Source organism: Botrytis porri (genome assembly GCF_014898465.1).
Source record: "Botrytis porri strain MUCL 3234 chromosome Unknown BPOR_008, whole genome shotgun sequence".
In the NCBI taxonomy this organism is placed as follows: domain Eukaryota; kingdom Fungi; phylum Ascomycota; class Leotiomycetes; order Helotiales; family Sclerotiniaceae; genus Botrytis; species Botrytis porri.
The window spans coordinates 337,131-357,295 of record NW_024066082.1 but is presented as its reverse complement, the minus strand read 5'-3'; the positions used below and the strand labels follow the sequence as shown (position 1 = coordinate 357,295).

General features: G+C 36.3%; 3 protein-coding genes across 3 annotated transcripts; 2 read left to right on the top strand and 1 right to left on the bottom strand.

Annotated features, from left to right (window-relative positions):
- Window positions 1-6,347: 6,347 nt before the first annotated feature.
- EAF01_006263 (uncharacterized protein) lies at window positions 6,348-7,470 on the top strand (the record flags this gene model as incomplete). The annotated part of the gene is made up of 4 exons (XM_038914517.1): window positions 6,348-6,359; window positions 6,455-6,569; window positions 6,842-7,117; window positions 7,229-7,470. The coding sequence occupies 4 exons, from the start codon at window positions 6,348-6,350 to the stop codon at window positions 7,468-7,470; spliced, it is 645 nt and encodes a 214-aa protein (XP_038769472.1).
- Window positions 7,471-10,402: 2,932 nt separating this feature from the next.
- On the bottom strand, window positions 10,403-12,077 carry EAF01_006262 (uncharacterized protein; the record flags this gene model as incomplete). The annotated part of the gene is made up of 3 exons (XM_038914516.1): window positions 10,403-10,973; window positions 11,139-11,866; window positions 12,045-12,077. 3 exons carry the CDS (start codon window positions 12,075-12,077, stop codon window positions 10,403-10,405), a joined length of 1,332 nt encoding a protein of 443 aa, XP_038769471.1.
- Window positions 12,078-13,398: 1,321 nt separating this feature from the next.
- On the top strand, window positions 13,399-14,885 carry EAF01_006261 (uncharacterized protein). Its single transcript, XM_038914515.1, has 3 exons — window positions 13,399-13,781; window positions 13,857-14,316; window positions 14,370-14,885. The coding sequence occupies exons 1-3, from the start codon at window positions 13,598-13,600 to the stop codon at window positions 14,812-14,814; spliced, it is 1,089 nt and encodes a 362-aa protein (XP_038769470.1). The 5' UTR covers window positions 13,399-13,597; the 3' UTR covers window positions 14,815-14,885.
- The last annotated feature ends 5,280 nt before the right edge of the window (window positions 14,886-20,165 follow it).

Sequence of the window (20,165 nt, the reverse complement as noted above, 5' to 3'; positions counted from 1 at the left end):
ACGAAAACTGTTGGAGCACGTGACTGGAGACGTGACACGTAGTATTATGTTTTCTCTTACTTTTATACTTTGTATATATATAAAGTAGTAATACCTATATAAATAAGTAATTCCTTCTTCTACGAAAAAGAAAATTAAATAGAATTATATTACTTTTTACCTTATATATACTTTACTAAACCTGTTTAATAAAACCGTTAACAAAAGGACCATTATTCTCCACAAGGAGTAGCTGGCTCAGTAATAAAGCGATTCATGCCTGCTTTTATTCTGAATTATTTTTCAATTAATATCTGTTTTTTCGAAGTTTAGTTATTTTCGAATCTATAGTTTAATATTCACATATAATCAAAAAAGGAAATCAAAATCCTTTCTCAATCTTTTAATATTGATAAAAAAGTCTTTACTTTATTACTATCTTACCTTTTTACTTTTAAAAAATAATTCTATTTACATTTGAGTGGTTACAATATATCCCCTTTTTTCTCTTAATAATACAATCATCTGTTTACAACAGTTTATAATTATTCTAACCTTTATTAGTCTACAACCCTACCTTTTTTCAAGGCTTTAAACAACCCTTGGACTTCTTAGCATAAAGTAAGCTAAACAGTTTGAACTTGCTAATGGAAGTGGTGAGTAATACTTATAGTACTATCCATTTTTTGCTAGCATCATAGTTATAGAAGAACGGAATGCTTAACTAAGCCGACAATTGCATATATATAGAACTATTAGCTTAGTCCATCCCTAGTACCCTCTGGGAGGTTGTGGCAAACCCTTATGACTTGCCCCCCGGATATAAATTAATAAATAAATAAATAATAAAACCATAACAAAATCTACGTTTTTTCGAATATAATAAGAATAATACTATTATTTTATTTATTTTATTTAATACAATTTCTTTTCTTTAAAAATAAAAATAATTTTTTAAATCTGATTATCAAAAACTCTTAATTTTTATATACTTTTAAAGTAGTCTATATGCTAATGAATTATATTATCGAAATCTTATAATATAGTTTATTAGTATATAGATTATATTAATATATAGACTACTTCGAAAATGTATTAAAATCAGGGTTTTTTGATATTTATATTTTAATAATTAATTACTATTTTCAAAAAAAAGTTATAATAAAAATTAAATATTTATAATATTTAGATTTTTTCTCAATATAATTCATTTTAGTTTAAAATTATTATATTTTATAAGAGTTATTGAACTTACTTATCGTACCCTATAAATTTTATAATAAAATCCCTATAAAAATAATGTTTTTCTATACAAATTAAAACAGTTGATAACTTTTTCAATTTAAAGAATTTCAATTTAAAATTTTAAAATAAAGTAATTAATACTATTGTTTATTGGGAAAAAAAAAAATTTAATCATTTGTTTTTCATAAATTATATAAATTTGAAATTGAAAAAATAGAAATTTTGAAACTTGTAATACTTTTCTCATATAAAATAAGCGATTTTTTGGAAAATTCATAATTCTTATCTTCAATAGCTTTTAACTCTATATATAACATATTCAAAAATAAACTAGCTTTTTTATATATATATAATTAAATCAATCCTAAATTGATTTTAAATTCTTTTTATTATTTTATATGAAGTTTTAATAAAGAAACAGGGGGTTTAAAGGCTAAAAAATTAATGATTTTAGCGGGGAAATCGAAATCTATACGATAAGGAGGTTCTAGAACTCTTATTAAAATTAAGGTTTTTTGATATTTATATTTTAATAATTAATTATTATTTTCAAAAAAAAAGTTATAATAAATTTTTTTTATAATATTTAGATTTTTTTCTACATAATTTATTTTATTTTAAAGGTTTTCTATTTTGTATTACAAATTTCTTTTAATTAATAACTTTAATAATAATTGAAATTTTAAAAAAAGAATTAGAATTTTAAAATGATTGAAAATTAAATCTTTTAATTTTTTTTAAGAAAATTTTATTAATTAATAAAGAAAGTATATAGTTATATATAAATAAATTTTATATATAAAATAAAATAGCTCATATGATAATATAACCCACATACTAATGAACTATGTTATAATCTACTCGATAAAATAATTAAAAATGTATAATATAAACTAAAATTGGAAATAACTTCTGTAAATTTTATTTTAATTTAGTAAAATTTTGTATAGTAATTTATATATATCTTTTATATAAAATAAAGTTTTATAGAATTTGAATGAAAACTAAAAGAGGAGTAGTATATTAAAATTAATAAGTTGATAAAAATAAGTATAATTTATAACATATTTTAGATTTTGTTTATCTTTGTTAATTCTAGATCTTTTATTTTTATGTCTTAATATTTAATTGAAAATTAAGTAATGTTTTATTGTAAAAAGAGTTTTATTTCTAATTTCTTGAAATGAAAAGGTTATTAAAGATTAAAGTTAAATAAATGAATTAAATTCCTAATTTTTGTACTTGATATTTTTGAAAATAAGGGAATTTATCTCTTTAAAAATAATAATTCTAATCTTTTTTTTTTTAAATATAAATAATTTTTTTGATTATAAATGAATTTTTATAAAAATATATATATATTAAAAAGCAAGATTTTCGTTTAATAATATATTCAAATTTCGATATCAAAAGTATTAGATCAATTAAATTATTAAAGATTGAAAAAGTATTTAAAAATAAGTACTTCTAAGTTATTTCAATAGATTGTATTACTTTATTTTAATTTTTTCAATTTTTATTTCTTAAAAACTTTTCGATAATAATATTATCATAATATGTATTAATTATATGTATTAATTATAACTTATTCTATTCAAAAATGTTGATGTTATAAATGTTTTTGGTTTATATTACACATCTTTAATTATTTCGTTGAGTAATACTAACTATGTGATTGTATAAAGTAATGTAATGTGTGTACATGATGTGATGTGATGTGATGTGATTGTGATTGTGATGAGATCGGAGATTAATTTATGGTTTGTTTATGGTTATGCTAGGTTGCTTCTAGAAGATGGATGGATGGATGGATGGAGTGGGTGAGGGAGGGAGGATGATGACACTGGCGAGGGTGGTGAAATGAAAATTGGAGATTTTTGGAGATGGGTGAGTGGGTGTATTATGTTTCAGAGTGTTAATGAGGTTGATGATGATGGGGATAGTGATGGTTGTGATAATTGTACGAAATAGTAATAATGGTGATTATACGAAGTAGAGGCGAGGTGAGGGGGAGAGGGGCTCTGGAGAGGGAATTTAGAATTTTCGAAGTTTGGAAGTTTGGATCAAGCTTTCTAGTTACTGTATTATTGAGTGAGTTCTTTGACGAATGGATTTGAGATTCAGGCAGCTGTAGGTGTAGTGTGTTGTCCCGGATCGAATGAAGATAGATATATATCGTCTACTTGCTAGGCAGATAGGAGGTATTCAGAGCTCATGAGTGTCTATATATCTATCTATCTTTCTATCTATCGACGATAAGCCAGGTGCAACGAGAACATTATAATTTGTATACCTAGTATATATCACGAAACGAAACGGAACCGAAGGATACAACCCATCCATACTTACTTAATTACTTACGGAGACAAGATGGCGTGTCTTAAACCTTCCCTTCCCTTCCTACGGAATAGATTTCCAATTTTCCTTCTAGAATGAAGAGTGGGAATTGGAAAAGGAGGGTTCAATTACGTAGCTGGAATTATACCGCTGGGCCAGAGGGCGCTTAACCCCTGAGATTACTGACTGTGGTGATGCTTACCTAGATGGGTGGTGTTAATGTTGTATCAATGTGGTGATCAGTGAGGTGCGGGATGGTGATGTGATGGATGTACACAGTAGAGAGTAGAGCAGAGAGTACAGAATATGTATGTTTTTTGCCATTGAGCACAACGAGATTCTAGAACGAGATGCACAAACAAAAGAAGACGAGTTTTCTAGAGCTGAAGATAAAGTGTAGTTAGTCTCGCGCCATTCCATCGGATCGTAACACCAAAGCTCAAAAAGTCCATCACGAAATCCCGATACACGTTTGCGGCGCATTTAGCTTATGTGAAGGCGTGGCGAGGTACTCAGGTACAGTCATTCATCTTTACCTCGTGGGATTTTCAGCCACGGATGGGATACTAGGTACTAGGTAGGTAGGGACTGATTGCTTGCTTGGGTGGAGCTGACTTGCTCTGACTTGTTCTGACCGGGTCTAGATGGGGTTGTGAGTTGAGTGGTGGTGTGAATTCTGATGGATAAATTGGATAAGTTTTCACACCGGGGTTCAATTGGGTATGGTGTGGTTTTTTGATGGGAGCGAAATTGGAATTGGGATTTGATTGGGGGGTGGTTTTTTGAGAAGGGAATTTTGGGTGGAGGGATGGAGAGTGGTGAGTAGATATTAGATGGGAGAGGGGAGAGGCTAGGTAGTAATCACAATCAATATAAATCTATGGGATGACAACCACGTATCAATGAAAAGCCAGCCATATAGTAAGATACAACGACGGGACTGCCAATTCATCTATTTTATTTCTCTATTGGGATAAGTTGAATGCCATGTCCAATAACCAGTAACCAATATCAAATATCCTCCAATCATTCAATCATTCAATCACATTAAAAACATCTCCACTTTCAAAGTAAACGGTAAGCACTCTCACTTGATGAAGCAGTTGCTCTACATCTCCATTCGCGATTTCGGTTATCCTTTAATACACTTCCCCGGCCCCAGTTATACTTTTTATTGGACTCTGTACAACCTCTCACAGCGAATAGTTTAAACTTTAATTACCGACCCTACCAGTTGAACCCCTACGAGTACACTTTTCTATCCTCTATTCACTATCCTCTATCCTCTACTCTATCTTCTACTCTATCCTCTATCCTCTATCCTCTCTCGAGACTCGCAAAAGGATCTCAGCAGAGTTAGCATCTGTATTTTCATAATTCATACACCTACTTTGTTTTATTAGTCTAAACTATAACTTCTCCTTCTTACTGGTTATCCTCTCCTCGGAACATTAAATCCATCAATCTACTTGATCCTATCTTCATTATTCCACCTTTTACAAAGTACAAAGTTATTTATTATTCATCCAACATATCAAATACACATACATATCAAATACTTTATTATCCATCATATCATAGATTCCCGTGAAAAAAGAATCCCCTTCCCAAGAAAGGAAAAAAAAAGCACGATCCTCTTCTGTGCACAAATACCTCCTCGTTCATTAAGAGAATAAGAAGAAAGGATCAAAGTTTTCTTTGTCCGAGCGATCATCTCCCTCATCTAAACTTTCACCATCACCATCAACATTCTTTTCCTATCCAATACACTATCTTCTCGTCTCTATCGAAAAGATACTTTCAATCCTCAACTTTCTACACATTAACAACATTCAGGCCGGTCTGATCTGAAGAAACGAAACAGAAAGAAAAAAAAAGATTCTCAACTTAGCAGTAGAATATTGAGTGACGAGAGAGGAGAGAGGAGAGGGAAAAGAAGAGAGATTTGACAAATTAAGGAGAGAGAGAGAGAGAGGAAGGAAAGAAAGGAAAGAAAAGAAACGAAAACGAAAGAGAAATCATTCCATTCATTCACTACTTTTTTAACCTTACTTCACTTGACTTCACTTGACTTCACTTAACTTCATCCTTCACTTCCATTCACTTCATACAAGTTCGCCTGTACTTTTTCTTTACCTTGTTACCCAAATTCCATCACGGCTTCCTGTACCAATTTCCAATTACCTTCCGTTCCGTTGTCGGTTTAATTATTGCATCAATTGCTCCTCCCAAAGCTTCAAACGAGATATCAATTGTCGTTTCACATCTACCACGTCCAGCTTCAACCTTTCCACCTCTTTTTGGCCATCTCACCAAAAATCAATCTGCGAAAAACAAAACACCAACAAGCAAGCAAACTTCGATAATCGATCACTTTTTTTATTTTATAAATTACCCAAAACAGGGACTCCTTAGTAATACTTGGGATCTTTTTCTTCTACCTCACAGGTTCATCAATCATCTCATCCTTCTTTCATTACAAACGATCGAAAGCAATTTCAATATCGAGCCATCAATTTCTTGATTCCTATCGAATCTCTTATCAACCATCAACCATCAACCATCAGCCATCACCCCCATCGTCTTACACCTTACCTACTCTCAAAACATTTCAACCTTTTTCTTACAGGGTCGTCACCTTGTCACCTTGTCGCGCAATCCACATTTTCGATACCCTAAACTTTTACTCTTTCCCCTTTCGACTTCGATAAGCATTCGAAGCTTTTTATTCAGGGGGATTTAACTTGATGATAACCACATCAATTCTTACATTTTAATCACTAAAGATGGCTTCCAAGGTAACCTATCATCTTTTTCTTTTCCTCTCTCATCATTCACCACATGGCTTGATACTTCCAGATTCAATTGACTAACTTGCGCTTCTTCGATGTAGTTTTTGAGAGAATATAAGCTGGTAGTAGTGGGTGGAGGAGGAGTGGGAAAATCTTGTTTGACAATTCAATTGATTCAAAGTCATTTCGTCGATGAATATGATCCTACGATTGAAGGTAAAGATACGCATTTCTTCCATCTCTCATCTCTCATCTCTCATCTCTCATCTCTCATCTCTCATCTCTCATCTCTCATCTCTCATCTCTCATCTCTCATCTCTCATCTCTCATCTCTCATCTCTCATCTCTCATCTCTCATCTCTCATCTCTCATCTCTCATCTCTCATCTCTCATCTCTCATCTCTCATCTCTCATCTCTCATCTCTCATCTGCTCTCATCTTATTTATCGCGTGGCTGGACTAACATATTGTTTTCTCCATCAATCCAGATTCCTATCGTAAGCAATGCGTGATCGATGAAGAAGTCGCTCTACTGGATGTCCTCGATACAGCTGGTCAAGAAGAATATTCCGCCATGAGAGAACAATATATGCGTACGGGTGAAGGTTTCTTATTGGTATACAGTATTACCAGCAGACAAAGTTTCGAAGAAATTATGACATTTCAACAACAAATTTTGAGGGTTAAGGATAAGGATTATTTCCCCATCATCGTTGTTGGTAACAAATGTGACTTGGAGGGTGAGAGACAAGTTTCAAAACAAGGTATGTTTGTTTGTTGCTTCATTCATTTGAAAAAATATATCGTGAGACCCCGATGTCGCAGGTCACCACATGAAGGATAAAGAATTGAGACTAATCATCGAATCACAACAGAGGGTCAACAATTGGCAGATGATTTCGGATGCAAATTTATCGAGACATCGGCGAAATCGAGAATTAATGTCGATAACGCTTTCTACGATATTGTTCGCGAAATCAGACGTTATAATAAGGAAATGGCTGGTTACACGGCAGGTGGTGCTAGTGGTGCAAATAATGGTGGACCACAAGGAAAGATGGAGGTTAGTGAGGGTGAGAAGGAAAGTGGATGTTGTGGGGGTTGTATTATCATGTAAATGGTGAATGTGATGGAGATTGGGGAAGAAGGGGATAGATTTAAGGTTTGGTGGTAGTTGGGGCGTATATTATGGAATTTGAAGAGATGTTGTTATATCTGCAAAGGAAGATACCAAAACAATTTTCTAAAAAGGGGATAGATTGGTGGATGGCTGGATGGATGGGTGGTCAGATATACGAAGTGGATCTGTGAGGATACAATGGATATTGATGGATGGTATGGATGGATTGGGATGGGATTTCACCAATAAGATGTTAGTAATTTTGGGGGTATTGAGTTATTATCGATATACATATATTGATGGAGTGAAGAGAAGTGGTCTTTTTTTTTTAAAATACGTCGTTTGAGGGATGTGTCGATGGATAGCTGGATAGATCGATAGTGGATGGTCGATGGTCGATGGTGGGGGATGATGAATGGCTGAGATGCATGGTTTAAAGCATATGTACTCTTGACAATAGTGAGAGGGAATGGATAGGAAGAAGGGGAGAGAAAACCAGAGAAGGAGTTGTGAGATGGGGAGAGTAGAGAGGGGAGATATTCTAAGTTCAGCCTCTTCTTTTTTTTTTTTTTTTTTATAATGATACTCCTTTTTAAATGTTATGGATGGGATTTTGGGATTCTTGAATCGTTTGAGTGTTTGAATGTTTGAATATTTTGGTGAGTGGTGAGTGGTGATTGATAGATTGTGGTGCTGTGTTGTATACTATGTTGTGTAGTGCAGTGTGAGGGGATATCTATATCTATGTCTATGTTCATATATAGGTGAGCAAGTGAAATATAAATATAATTTCAGTTCATATATGATATTGCTGAATCGAAGGGGAAGAATAGGATCTATGTAGAGAAAGTAGAATAGATGTATAAATGTATAAATGTAGGGATGTAGAGATGTATAGATGTAGGGATGTATAGATGTATAGATAGATAGATTGATTTTTTTGATTTTTTTCCCCCTCTCCTCTAAGCTTACTCAAAGGGAGGAAGGGGGAGATTGGAGTTGGTGCGTTTTCATGGTTGAGAATTGGTTGGTGGGGAGTGGGAGTGAGGAGGGGAGTGGGAATGAGTGGGAAAGAGGAGGGTTGGAAGAGGAGAGGAAATGAGTGGAAAAGAGGTGGGTTGAAAGAGGAGGGGAGTGGGAAAAAGGAAAGGATTAAAAGAAGATTCGAAGAAAAGATAGATGGAGTGAAAAAAGAGATGACATGACGCTCCGCTGGCCCTCCGGGGGCCACTGCCGTGGTGGCGGAGTAGGGGGTTTGGGATGACAAGCTGGAGGGTTATGTGTGACTTGTTGGGTGTGTTGGGTTTGCTGGGGAGAAGAAATGGAGAGGGAGGGGGATGGGTGGAGGGTGGAGGGTGGAGTTTGTATGAGTGGGTGAGTGGATGGGGGAGATGGGGATGGGTATGGAGATGGAGAATGGTGGGGATGGATATGGAGATGGAGATAGATTTGGAAGTGGAGAATGGTGAAGAGGAAGGAAGAGGAAGAGGAAGAGGAAGAGGAAGAGCAATGTATATATTGGGGTTGGCGTTGGTATTGGGCGTTGTCGTTGTCGTTGTCGTTCTCTTTTATGAGGGGGGCGAGATAGGGTTGTACAGGTGGTTGGGGTTGTGGAAGTGGAGGTGGAGGCGGAGGTAGAGCTAGAGGTGAGAGGTGGAGCTGGAGGGGAGAAGTGATGCATTAGGAGAATTGGGAGGAGAGGAGAGAAGAGGGAGGAGAGAGAAATTTCCTTCCTAGGTATTTGTTTGTTTGTACTAAAGTATTACTTCAGAAACAAGAAAGAAAAAGGAAAGGAATTCATTGGGAAGGGAGGAAAAAGAAGGGAGGAGAACGTTTTGTCTCGCAACTTCTTGAATGCATGGATGCATGGGTATAAGATTTTGATTTTGTATAGATAGGGATCTCGGAGGTATGGATAGTTGTAGGAGAGAATTGGGAGGGGATTTTATTTTGGGAAAGGCTGAAGAGTTTGAGGGAGGAAAGGAAAGAAAAGGAATTCATTGAGAAGGGAGGAGAAGAGAGAGAAGGGAGAGAGACTACTTCTCATCTTAAATATACTTCAAATACAACTTCAAACCCAACATCAAGTATCCAGTATCAACTTTCTCAACTATAACATACCTAGGTATCTACTGTGATAAATTGATATTCTTAATATACAATTAGTAACTGCCTATCTAGTTTCGATAAGTATGTAGAAGAAAAAAGGGATCGAAATTGATTAATTATTTCTATAAGTTCTATGTATCTTAACTATCTAGTTATAGTGAATCAAGTATTAATAAAATTTAAAATTATAAAAATTAAGAAAATCAAATGGATCCTTGGATACTCTTCATTCATTAATATCACAACATCATTTCGACATCTGATTCTCTGAATTGAAATGGAAGAATTAGATTATTGAAGTGAAGGAAGGGCTTTATTAGAGGTCTGTCTTCACTCCTGTGGAGAGATAGCTACCTACTTAGCTACATGATAAATAGCTACCTAGCTAGCTCGCTAACGAATAAATAGAGATAGCTTGAAAGAGAATTGCAAAGGAAGTGAAAAGGAACATGATTTGCAAATATGCAAAGAAATGGGATATCGATCCATGCTTGGATGGTATTGTATTGTGTGGAACTTTTGATTTTGGTACTGGTGTTTTGCTGCCTGCGCTTGGTTTTGTTTTTGGTGTTGGATATGTGACTGACTGATTGACTTTTTGCTTCTCAAGTGGAGAGTTTCTTTTGTGGTTTTTGGGTTTTTGGGGTTTGGTGGATGCTGTACGGAGCTTGTGGTATCGCATCGTTTTTTTTTCTTGTTTGTCTGCAGCCCAGCAGATTGGCTAGGAAATATGGTGGTGGAGAACTGACATTTCAACACAACACCATGTCAACTCCAGCATATTCATTCCTCTTTCCTTCCTCCCCCTTTTCCCACTCCCTCACAAAACCCCCACCAACACACCCAGAAATCTCAACACCCACGGCAACGCTGCTCCCACTCCACTCAAATTCCAAAGTCCAAACGCATTCGTCTTGCACACTCCCACCTTTCCCCACTTCACCACTCTCTTTTCCCACTCTCCCAGTGACAAATTTCCCCTAAATACTTTCTCTAACTCCAAAGCTTGCATCGCGCTCTGCGTCGTACTGAGCGCCATATGCGGACGCATGAGATTCAAAGCTTCACCTGTGATTAAAACTCTATTGTCGAAACCGGGGAGTATTGCGCATGGAAGCGCAGAATCGTTAATGGCGGTTATGAAGGGAGAGGGAGTTTTGGAAATGATTTCTGCAAAGGGCGCACACATGATGGATTGGGAGAGTGTGAGGTAGGGGGTCCAGGCTTCGGGATTCATGAGGCCGGCTGGGAGAGTGGTGCGGTGGAGAACACCGGTGGTGTCGGTCATGAGGGAGGTGAGGGAGGGGGAGGGAGAGATGGGGTGGTACCATACCCAGTTGTAACGGCGGGATCCAGGGGTGAGGGATCCGTTGGGACCGGGGATTATGTATCTGATTTTTGTTAGTGAGGTTTGGGGGTTGGGGTAAGAAGGTTTGAGATGGGGAGTTGAGAGAGTCAAGATGTGAGGAAAACGGGTAGGGCAGTGGAAGAGTGAAAGGAAGAAAGATGGGGAGTGTAGTGGGTGAGTGAAAGGAAGGGAGGAAACTAAGACCTACAAAAGTATATATCCTCCCTTGTAAGAAAAATACGTCAAACTAGGATCGAAAATCTTCTTCGTCTCTTCCGAAACCTCGGATTCCAAAACCGTTCCTCGAAAGGCTACATAGCCTGCATATTCTCTCTTGACATCTGGAAAATATTTTGCTCTCAGAGAAGAATTTGCACCATCGGCTAATATCACCATGTCGGCTTTCATTTTGGATTCTCTGTTTGCCTCATTTTGATTCTCGTAAATTATCTCAACGCCGCCATCGGATAATTTGTTGAGAGACGTCACGTTCATTCCTGTCAAGAATTCACGTTTTCCTTGGCTTTTTCCTTTTGCGTGATCTTCATCTTCATCATGATAATCACCATCTTTGCCTCCCTCCGATTCAGGAACTACTACTTCCCCATCACAAAATTCACTCTTCAAACCATCGAAATTTCGTCTCAGACGATAATAAATCACGCTCCAACTCGTCATCTTCAATTCCCTCTTCATTTCTCTCTTGACACTGGCATCTTTATTTAAAAATTGCACCGTGGGAGAGTGGATAGACCAGGGTTGACCAACGCGGTCGTGAGATTTCATGAAGAGTTCGAATTCGGGCCAGGTGGTGATACCGGCGGCGAGATCGGGACGGAGGGAGGAACTGTGTCGTTCGAGGATGGTGAGGGTGTGGGGGGTGGGGAGGTGGGAGAGCATGGTGCCGTGCATGAGGCCGGTGCTGGAACCGCCAATCTTTGGATTTGGAGCGGGAGGTTAGCGCGGAGGGGGCTAAGGGTGGAAGACTTTGGAGGGAGCGGGGGGAGTGGACGGAACGGGACGGGAAGGAAGGGGAGGGGGATAAATAGTTGGATGATGGCATTTGGGATTGGAATTGGATATTGGGTGATGGATGAATAGGTAAAGTACTTACAATGACGATATGCATTGGTTTTGAGAAATCCATCGTGTTGATGTATGAAGTATGAAGAGAGTGATGTTAGTGATATGAAACTGAAGTATGAATTCTAATGTCGTTTGGCGAGATCAAATAAATATAGGTACAGTCGGTAGTTCTGTACTATTGGTCCTTATCAAGATAGATCACGTTCTTCTTTTCTTTTCTTTTCTTTTCCTTGAAAAGTCACGACGATAAATAAACTCGTAGAAAAGTATCTCAATATCTCCTAAACAGATTGATGATTGAGATTTTCAGAAAAGAAACAGAATAGAAGAAGCAGTAAATTGTTGTGAAAAGAATTAAACGCTCAATTCATAGAGATAGATTTGTTTCCCCTAGAAAAGTGGAGAGCTTCCTTCCTGTATGAATGCGGCACGGCACTGCCTTCCACACTTCCCTTTGCGCAATTGGGAGGACCTGGTTTCGAAGTGAAGTTTTAATTGGAAGACGGTAGATAGTAACACGACATACACGGCATATGATAATCATGCCGATTTGACCGAAATGCTGCTGTGCATTGCTATGTAACCGTGGGAAGATGTTGAATGGGATATGGGATATTGGATGGTAGAAGAATGGGATAATATGAAAATGATGGATAATGACTACTACCTCGTATCATCTAACTACTCTTGGCGTGTGATGAGCATGGCTAGGAGGAATAGAGCTTGGAGATCCTATTAGTCAGGTTTGGTTTCGTCTTTATCCACGAATATCATTAGAGTCGAGAGTAAGCAGAGATGATGTGGACGTTGCCAAACCATGTCGTCGATTATATCATATATGATCACTGATAACGAGGTGGGGGAGATTCATCCGAATATATACACTTTGACGTGTCTGAATGGTTTATCTGACCATTTACTTATACGGCTATGTATATATTGAACATGGTATGTTCACACAAGATAATTCAATTCCGCTCACCAGGTAGTTGTCCTACCCTACATCACAGATATCAGTCGTTTAAAAGGTGGGCGTATGGGGTACTTCGTAGATTTCTAAGTGATGCCTACTACAATCGTTACTCAAAAAGGCAGATGAAAGAACGAAATGGGAGATCTACAATGTGTGAAATGAATGTTGACTAGGTATATATGTAACATGCACCAAACGACTCCACATATAACTCAATATTCAATTCGCAGATGATCCTTTACAGAAAATATACCCTACCTTCTCATCCACGGGTGAAGTGAAAAAAATACTTGGTTATAGATGTCACCAGAATCGACCTATCATTTTCCCTCTTCCATTCTCTGCCAACAATAATTCTTGCATTTCAACAAGGAACACAACATATTTTCGTCGTACAATGTACAGACTCCGCTAATCCTTACATAAATTTCCCTCTCGTAACAGTACCCTGCCTATCGATGAGCGGCTGATGATAAAATGGGTGATACACGCCTGGATATAGAAATGATAAGATGTTGGACCATCCATCTCTTCGTAGAAATCTTCCCATGGGGGGGTTCATTTTATCCATCGATTATATATTTTCGCTCCGTGAATGAAAAGTAGTCATGCAGAATGAAAATTCGCAACATACAACGACTGCTGCTCTTGTCGTTACCATCTTAGCAGTAATCGCTGTCATTCTTCGATTCCTGACTCGAAAATTAACGAAAGCCGGTACTGCGGCAGATGATTGGTGGATCTTGATTGGAGTTGTATTGTTGATTATCACGGGTAGTCTTCTTCTCTATGGTATGTGATAAAATACTCATAGTACCTGTACCGGTACCGGTACCAAGCCAGCATATTCATAATCAATCTTTCTAGGCGTGAAATCGGATCCAAGCGGCGGCGAAACCATCGATCGCGATTCTCCTACCTTCGATTATAAACCTCATGTCACATACCTTATTATGTCATGGGTTTACGCCATTCTTTATTTTTCAGTCGTGACGGCTATTAAAATCTCAATCCTTCTCATGTATCGTCGAATATTCTCTTCGAGTTTGGTACGGTCGTTTTGGATCTTTATGGGTTCTATCATCTTATGGTGGTTGGTTGGTACTATCGCGACATGTATCAGTTGTGTTCCAGCAAGTAGATTTTGGGTTGGACCTTCGGCTGGTGGATGGTGTTTTAATTTCAATATCTATTGGATGGTTATGGGTGTGATTGAGATTGTGATTGATATTGGGATTTTGATTTTGCCAATCGGGGTGGTGATTGGACTTCAAATGCCTAATTCTCAGAAAGTATTGGTTGGAGGTATCTTTCTTCTAGGAAGTTTGTGTGTATACCTACATTCTTCTTCGGTCTGAGCTCGTACTAACATTATCAAAGTGTCATCGTAACAGGTGTTGTACGAGTCGTTCTTGGATATGCTCCCGGTAGTCAAAATGTCGATTTTCCACGAGCAGAACTGTGGTCAGCGGTTCATGTTGGAATGGCAATCGTCTGCGCTTGTCTCCCAAACTTTCGTCCACTCTTGAATCGCATTACTGCATCAGCCCGTCGTCTATATGGATCTGCCATCACGAGTGATAGAGATCATAACGCGAGCGGTTCCAGTGGAAGTCGGAGTGCAGCATCAAAGAACAAAACGGCAGTAGAATTGATGACCTTGAGTCACATTCGACGTCGAGGACAGAATGAGTTGGAGGATAGAAATGCAGATACTAGGGGGTTGACTAGGAATGAGAGTGGAGACTTCCAGTCACTTCATCATGCAGAATTGGGAGGAGGGGGAATAGATGAATCTAGACCCAGAGGATTAAGTGATGGATGATGAACCAGATTTTAAATCTACACAAATGAAAATCGTATTTCTCTTATCACTCGATAAGATTGAATATTTTATGAAAGTATGGAGACTGTTGATATTATTACGGAAAGTTTGGTATTCTGAGAACACGTACGAAAAACACTACAAATAAACTTCGAGCAAGTGACCCAGCTAGGCATTGTTAGTGGAAGCTTATTGCCAAAAATGGTAATCTCGAGTCCTGTGTCAGGGCAGTGTGGCGCAGGGTTTAGGCTTGTTTCCCCTCACACGTGATAACGAACGGCCCGAAGTATATTTGAACGTCCTCCAACTTCATTTGCAGGTAGAATGAGGAGTGATATTTCGTTGGCATATCTTTTATTGTTTTTAATGACTCTTAATCTTGCGTATCTCAAAGGGAATTCCATGTAGGAACCAGACATCCATTGACTGAACGGAGAGATGGAAGCTATTCGCACCTAGTCACCAATGGCAATGTGTCTATCGATCAATCTTGGAAAGTGATCCGCTCATGACGAAACCCAAGGAAATTTGGAAGGTAACAATTGAGAGAACATCTAAAGCTTTTCTTATTGAGTCGAGAGTACCGGTAAAAGTGATAGAGACGAAAGAATATATGAATGGCGAACGTTGAGGTGGAGCAAATCAATTCGAAGCCTCCGGCTCTTGGACCATCTGTTCTCATCTCACACAAAGGCCACAAGTTCTACCCTCAGACTCTCTGTAAACTTCGGTAGATATGTTTCAGGTGACCTCATCCTCTAGTCCGTCTTCATAACGGTCGTAGCTCATAACTTCAGCAATTGACATACTAATAATATGAGTTTGATTACGTGGTCGAGTAGTTCCGTGGCTTGCTGTTTTTGCGGGGGCGTGGAGGCTCTATCTGGATGAGTATCATTTAATGAATGCCGTGGTTATGTATAGTATAAGCTATTTACCGGTAGTCTGGAACATTATGAGTTCCAGTATTCTGGTTGCCAATTATCTGTGCTGCCAGAACATATTTTGAGTTCTAGCGAGAGCTCGAAATTTTATCACCGACGTGGACGTATCTTAACTTTCGGATCCTGTCCTGTTTCATTTGCTTGAACGTTGGATCTGCTTTGGATGGTTAAATGTCTAGCAATTCGTTCATGTTTGTATGTAAGATTACTTATGAATAAGATATTTACGTACGTTCTTGAGCCTGGAGGTCTGGATTGTTTCGAAGAAAACTTTTTTATTTGGGTGATGAATTGCGAGAACACTTGAACTTGTTATTATCTTTATTTTTGAATTGTATTCTTCTGAAAAGTCTTGATCTGTTTAACATCTTTGTCTATGACCTAAATGCTTCAAGACAGCTCAAGGTCCAGCAGACATGGCACCAACCACTACTATCAAGCTGGTAATGAACTAGTAGCAATCCTCGCTCAGGAAAGAGATAAATTGCTGCGTATACTTCTATACTGATTGCTAATCTTGCTTGTGCACTCGATGCCACAACAATAGCAGTTGCTCTCCCAGTCAGTCATTTCTTCCAATCATTCTATCGTTTAACTCTCCTACAACACTTGAACCTGAAAACAGACAATTTCCGGAGCCCTCAATGGAAGTGCAATCGAGGCTTTCTGGGCCGCTACTTCTTTCCTCCTCACTTCTACCATTTGACAACCCGTATTCATAGCACTATTACATGTATTTGGACGCAGACCATTACTCTTATTCTCACTCATTCTTTTACAATCGGCTCTAGTCTAGGAGGAGCAGCACAGAGTATGCCTTCTTTGTTAGTAGGCCTTTGACTACAAGGAAGTGGTGTTGGTGGCATTCTTGCACTCACAGAAGCTTCATGTGCTGCTTGTCACTCGTCACTCGTCAAGTAGTGTCATTGGAGTTTACCTTGGAGTTTACCTTGGAGAGGTTACACATGTCTCCATTCAAACGGCGTTGCTTCTTATCTCTATCCCACATCTGCCTTTATCGAAGGTTGAGTCTTGGCTCTTGTAGTTCTGGAAAGCCCTTCATTCCATGGCAGCTCTTTGCTGTTCTGCATAACAAGCAGCGACTCGGATTGGCTGTTCATTCCCATTCCACTGATTTTCCGAACTCTCTTCGACTTCTACTTCATCCAGACAAGCGCTCTACAAAGTCGTTCCCATTGAATTTTTTGTTTAGAATTGTATATAGAGCTTATGCTAACAGCAATTAGTGGAGGTGGCATATTACAAAACAGAATACTTACAGAACTCAGAGCCGCCCTAGACTTTACCGTACTTGTAGCACAATTTGGATACACCCTCGAAGAGGTGACTGCTAATGTAGTGGCTTTAATTCCATTAATCAATGCCCTACCGCCTGACAGTCCGGAAGTTGTGGGCTTTAGACTCGTATCTGCAAGATCTATTAAGACTATCTGGGTTGCCATGTGCGCATTTGCTATAACTGGATTGATCGCTAGTTGTTTTGTCAAGAGCTATGGTCTTGATCAAGCTCTTGTTGTGAGATTCTATAATAAGTATACTAAATCACTTATTAATATCTTACTAATCAAGCTATATATATATTAATAATATAAGTATGATATGATTTTATATTATAAAATTATATTATTATATTATAATATAGCTATATCTTTTATTAAATTAATTTATAATAAAATAAAATGAGATGGAATCATATAAAAAATTGTTAATAAATTAATTAAATTAATTAATTGTATTTTTCTTTTATAATATAAAATGATTCTATAAGATTTGATTTAAATCGATCTTATTTATAAGTATAAAAACTACTAGAATTTTATTATAAATTATATAAACCTAGGATATTCTTTAAAGAAAACCTAGGAAAAAGTAAGCAAATTTAGCTCAATCAAGCTCTTTCTTAATAATTTGTCTTCAATTTAACTCTTATATTATATTCAATTTATCCCTCAAGCTAAAATAACTAAGTCTTTTACTATTATTAGAATATTATTATTATTATTATATTCTAGAACTTACTTTTAATAGGTTATGAGCCCAACTAATCTAAAAACTAGCTTGAAAAGAAAATTAGCTTGATTTAAGGCTGTATACCATATATATAGCTATTAAGCTGTCGAATATCGAAATTTCGAATCAATTTAATCGAATTTATATCGAAAACTGCTTATAAATAGACCCTGTAGTCTATATCCCTAAAGTTAAACCTAATTGAGTGAATAAAATTAGGTTTCTAAAAGATATATTTATGCTATAAACTATTTATAACAGATGATATATTAATATTCTTTATACCAAGATACTCTAGTTTAATTAGTCTTTATCAATATAGAATAAGATAAAGATCTAATTTAAGAGGTGGCTAATCTAATCAATCTCAACCCAGAAATTCGACTTTAAATCGAATTTGTTACTAATGTTACGGGAGCTGCCTCTAGGGTCACGTGGAAGTGGCTAGAGATCTCTCGAGGTGGTTTAGACTAGACTTCAAGTAGGAATTCAATAAGGTTGTAACTGGTTGCAATTCTCGTAACTATAGTAATGAAACTAATGATTGTTCTTGAGCACGAAGCTCTACATTGTAATGAAACCCATTCCCTTATATAGACCTTCGTACTTTGATCGAATCGTCAAGTCTACTCGACTACTCGAATCGACTTTCCTTCACGTGACACTTGTCCTCGTGACCTGGTAAGGCTACCGCTTATTTAACCTGTGCTTACTAGCTAATCTGTAACCGTTGTGCAACCTGTGCCTACTGTGGGGTAGGTGCCAATAAAAGATAGGTACCTATCTTTTAATCACTGCTTATTTATTCGGTTACCGCTATCTTTAGTTACCCTTTAATTCAACTGTCCCTACAGTGCTGTTTTCGTAGGTCCCAACACCAAGGCCTTAGGTTTATCTTATAATCCATGTTGCGGTGCGGGTACCTCCGTAACAACTAAATCTATTCAAATTTTAATACTAGTTTTATTAAAACTAATACAAATTTAAAAAAAAAATTTAAGATCAAATAATCTAATATAAAAACTTAAAATGGTATCTGATATAACCTTTAAATCTAACTTCTTAAAAGGTAGATTCAATTATGTTAAATGGGTAAATCAAGCTAAATTATATCTCGAAATTAATGGTTTTATGCTATATATCGATGGTATAGAAGTACCACCAAACAAAGCTTTTTATATGAATGAAAATATAGGGAAAGCTCATTTATCTAAATTAGCTATTAAATTTAATGAGAGAATTTCAAAATATTAACAAAATAAAAGAAAAGTGTTAGAAGTTATTAAGTCTATAATTAGCTTTGAATTAGTTGAAAGATTCAAGGACAAAAATACGGCTAAAAGCCTATGGGAATCCATTAATATGATTTTTGGAGAGTCTTCCATTGAACTAATGGGAAGATATCTAAATAGACTAGTAGAATTTAACTACACCAGCTCTAAAAAAATGAACAAATATATTAATTCGATTTAATTATTATATAATTACTTAAAATCTATAAAATATAATATCCCTAAAGCTTTTATAGTATAGTTTCTTTTTAAAGGTTTATCTAGTTCTTTTAATAATTTCGCCTTTAGAAAATACGAAAAATTAGCTAAAAATTAAGACGATATTAATTTAGATAAATTGTTTTTTGAATTAATATTAGAAGAAACTAGAATGCGGTTTAATACCGATCTAAATGCTAATAAAGCTAGCTTTAAGAAAGCTCCTCATTGTAGTCACTGCCGTAAGAAGGGACACTTAGAGTCTAAATGCTTTATAAAATACCCTGAATTAAAGAATAATAAGGGTCAAAATAAGAAACAACCCGATTCGAATTCTAATACAGATTCGAATAAAGACTCGAATAAACTCATTTCTAGCAAGCAATTAATGATGGTAGACCACTCCATAGGCCTAGTTAATCAAATTCGTGAATCTAAGTACAAATTTATACTAGATTCAAATACTACAGAACATTATTCACCAAATAAAGAATGGTTTATGAATTATAAATCATTAAACAATTATTTCATCACTATAGCTAATAGGGAAAAGCTTCTTATTAATAGTATAGGAGATATTCCTATTCTAATTAATAAATCCGAAATGATTTTACAAAGGGTATATCATATACCAAATATAGTCTCAATTTTTATTAGTTCGAATAAAATAGCCTAAAAAGGGTGGGCTAATCATATTATCCCTCCAGAAGATAAAATCAATATTATTTATAAAGAGGCTAATATATGAACAATAGCTCCATGGGTTAATAATGTATATTATCTGAATTTTAAGGTTGATTATAAATACCTTAAAAGTATTAATACCCCTGAGTTCAAAGAAGAATCAATTCAAGGATTGAATCTACTTTTAAATAAAGTTGATCTT

What these genes read in the sequence shown, in the direction of transcription:
- EAF01_006261 (XM_038914515.1), top strand. Translation starts at nt 13,598, where the DNA reads ATGCAGAATGAAAATTCGCAACATACAACGACTGCTGCTCTTGTCGTT. An exon ending in GGGTAGTCTTCTTCTCTATG is followed by an intron (nt 13,782 to 13,856) that starts GTATGTGATAAA and finishes CAATCTTTCTAG; the next exon opens with GCGTGAAATCGGATCCAAGC. An exon ending in ATCTTTCTTCTAGGAAGTTT is followed by an intron (nt 14,317 to 14,369) that starts GTGTGTATACCT and finishes ACATTATCAAAG; the next exon opens with TGTCATCGTAACAGGTGTTG.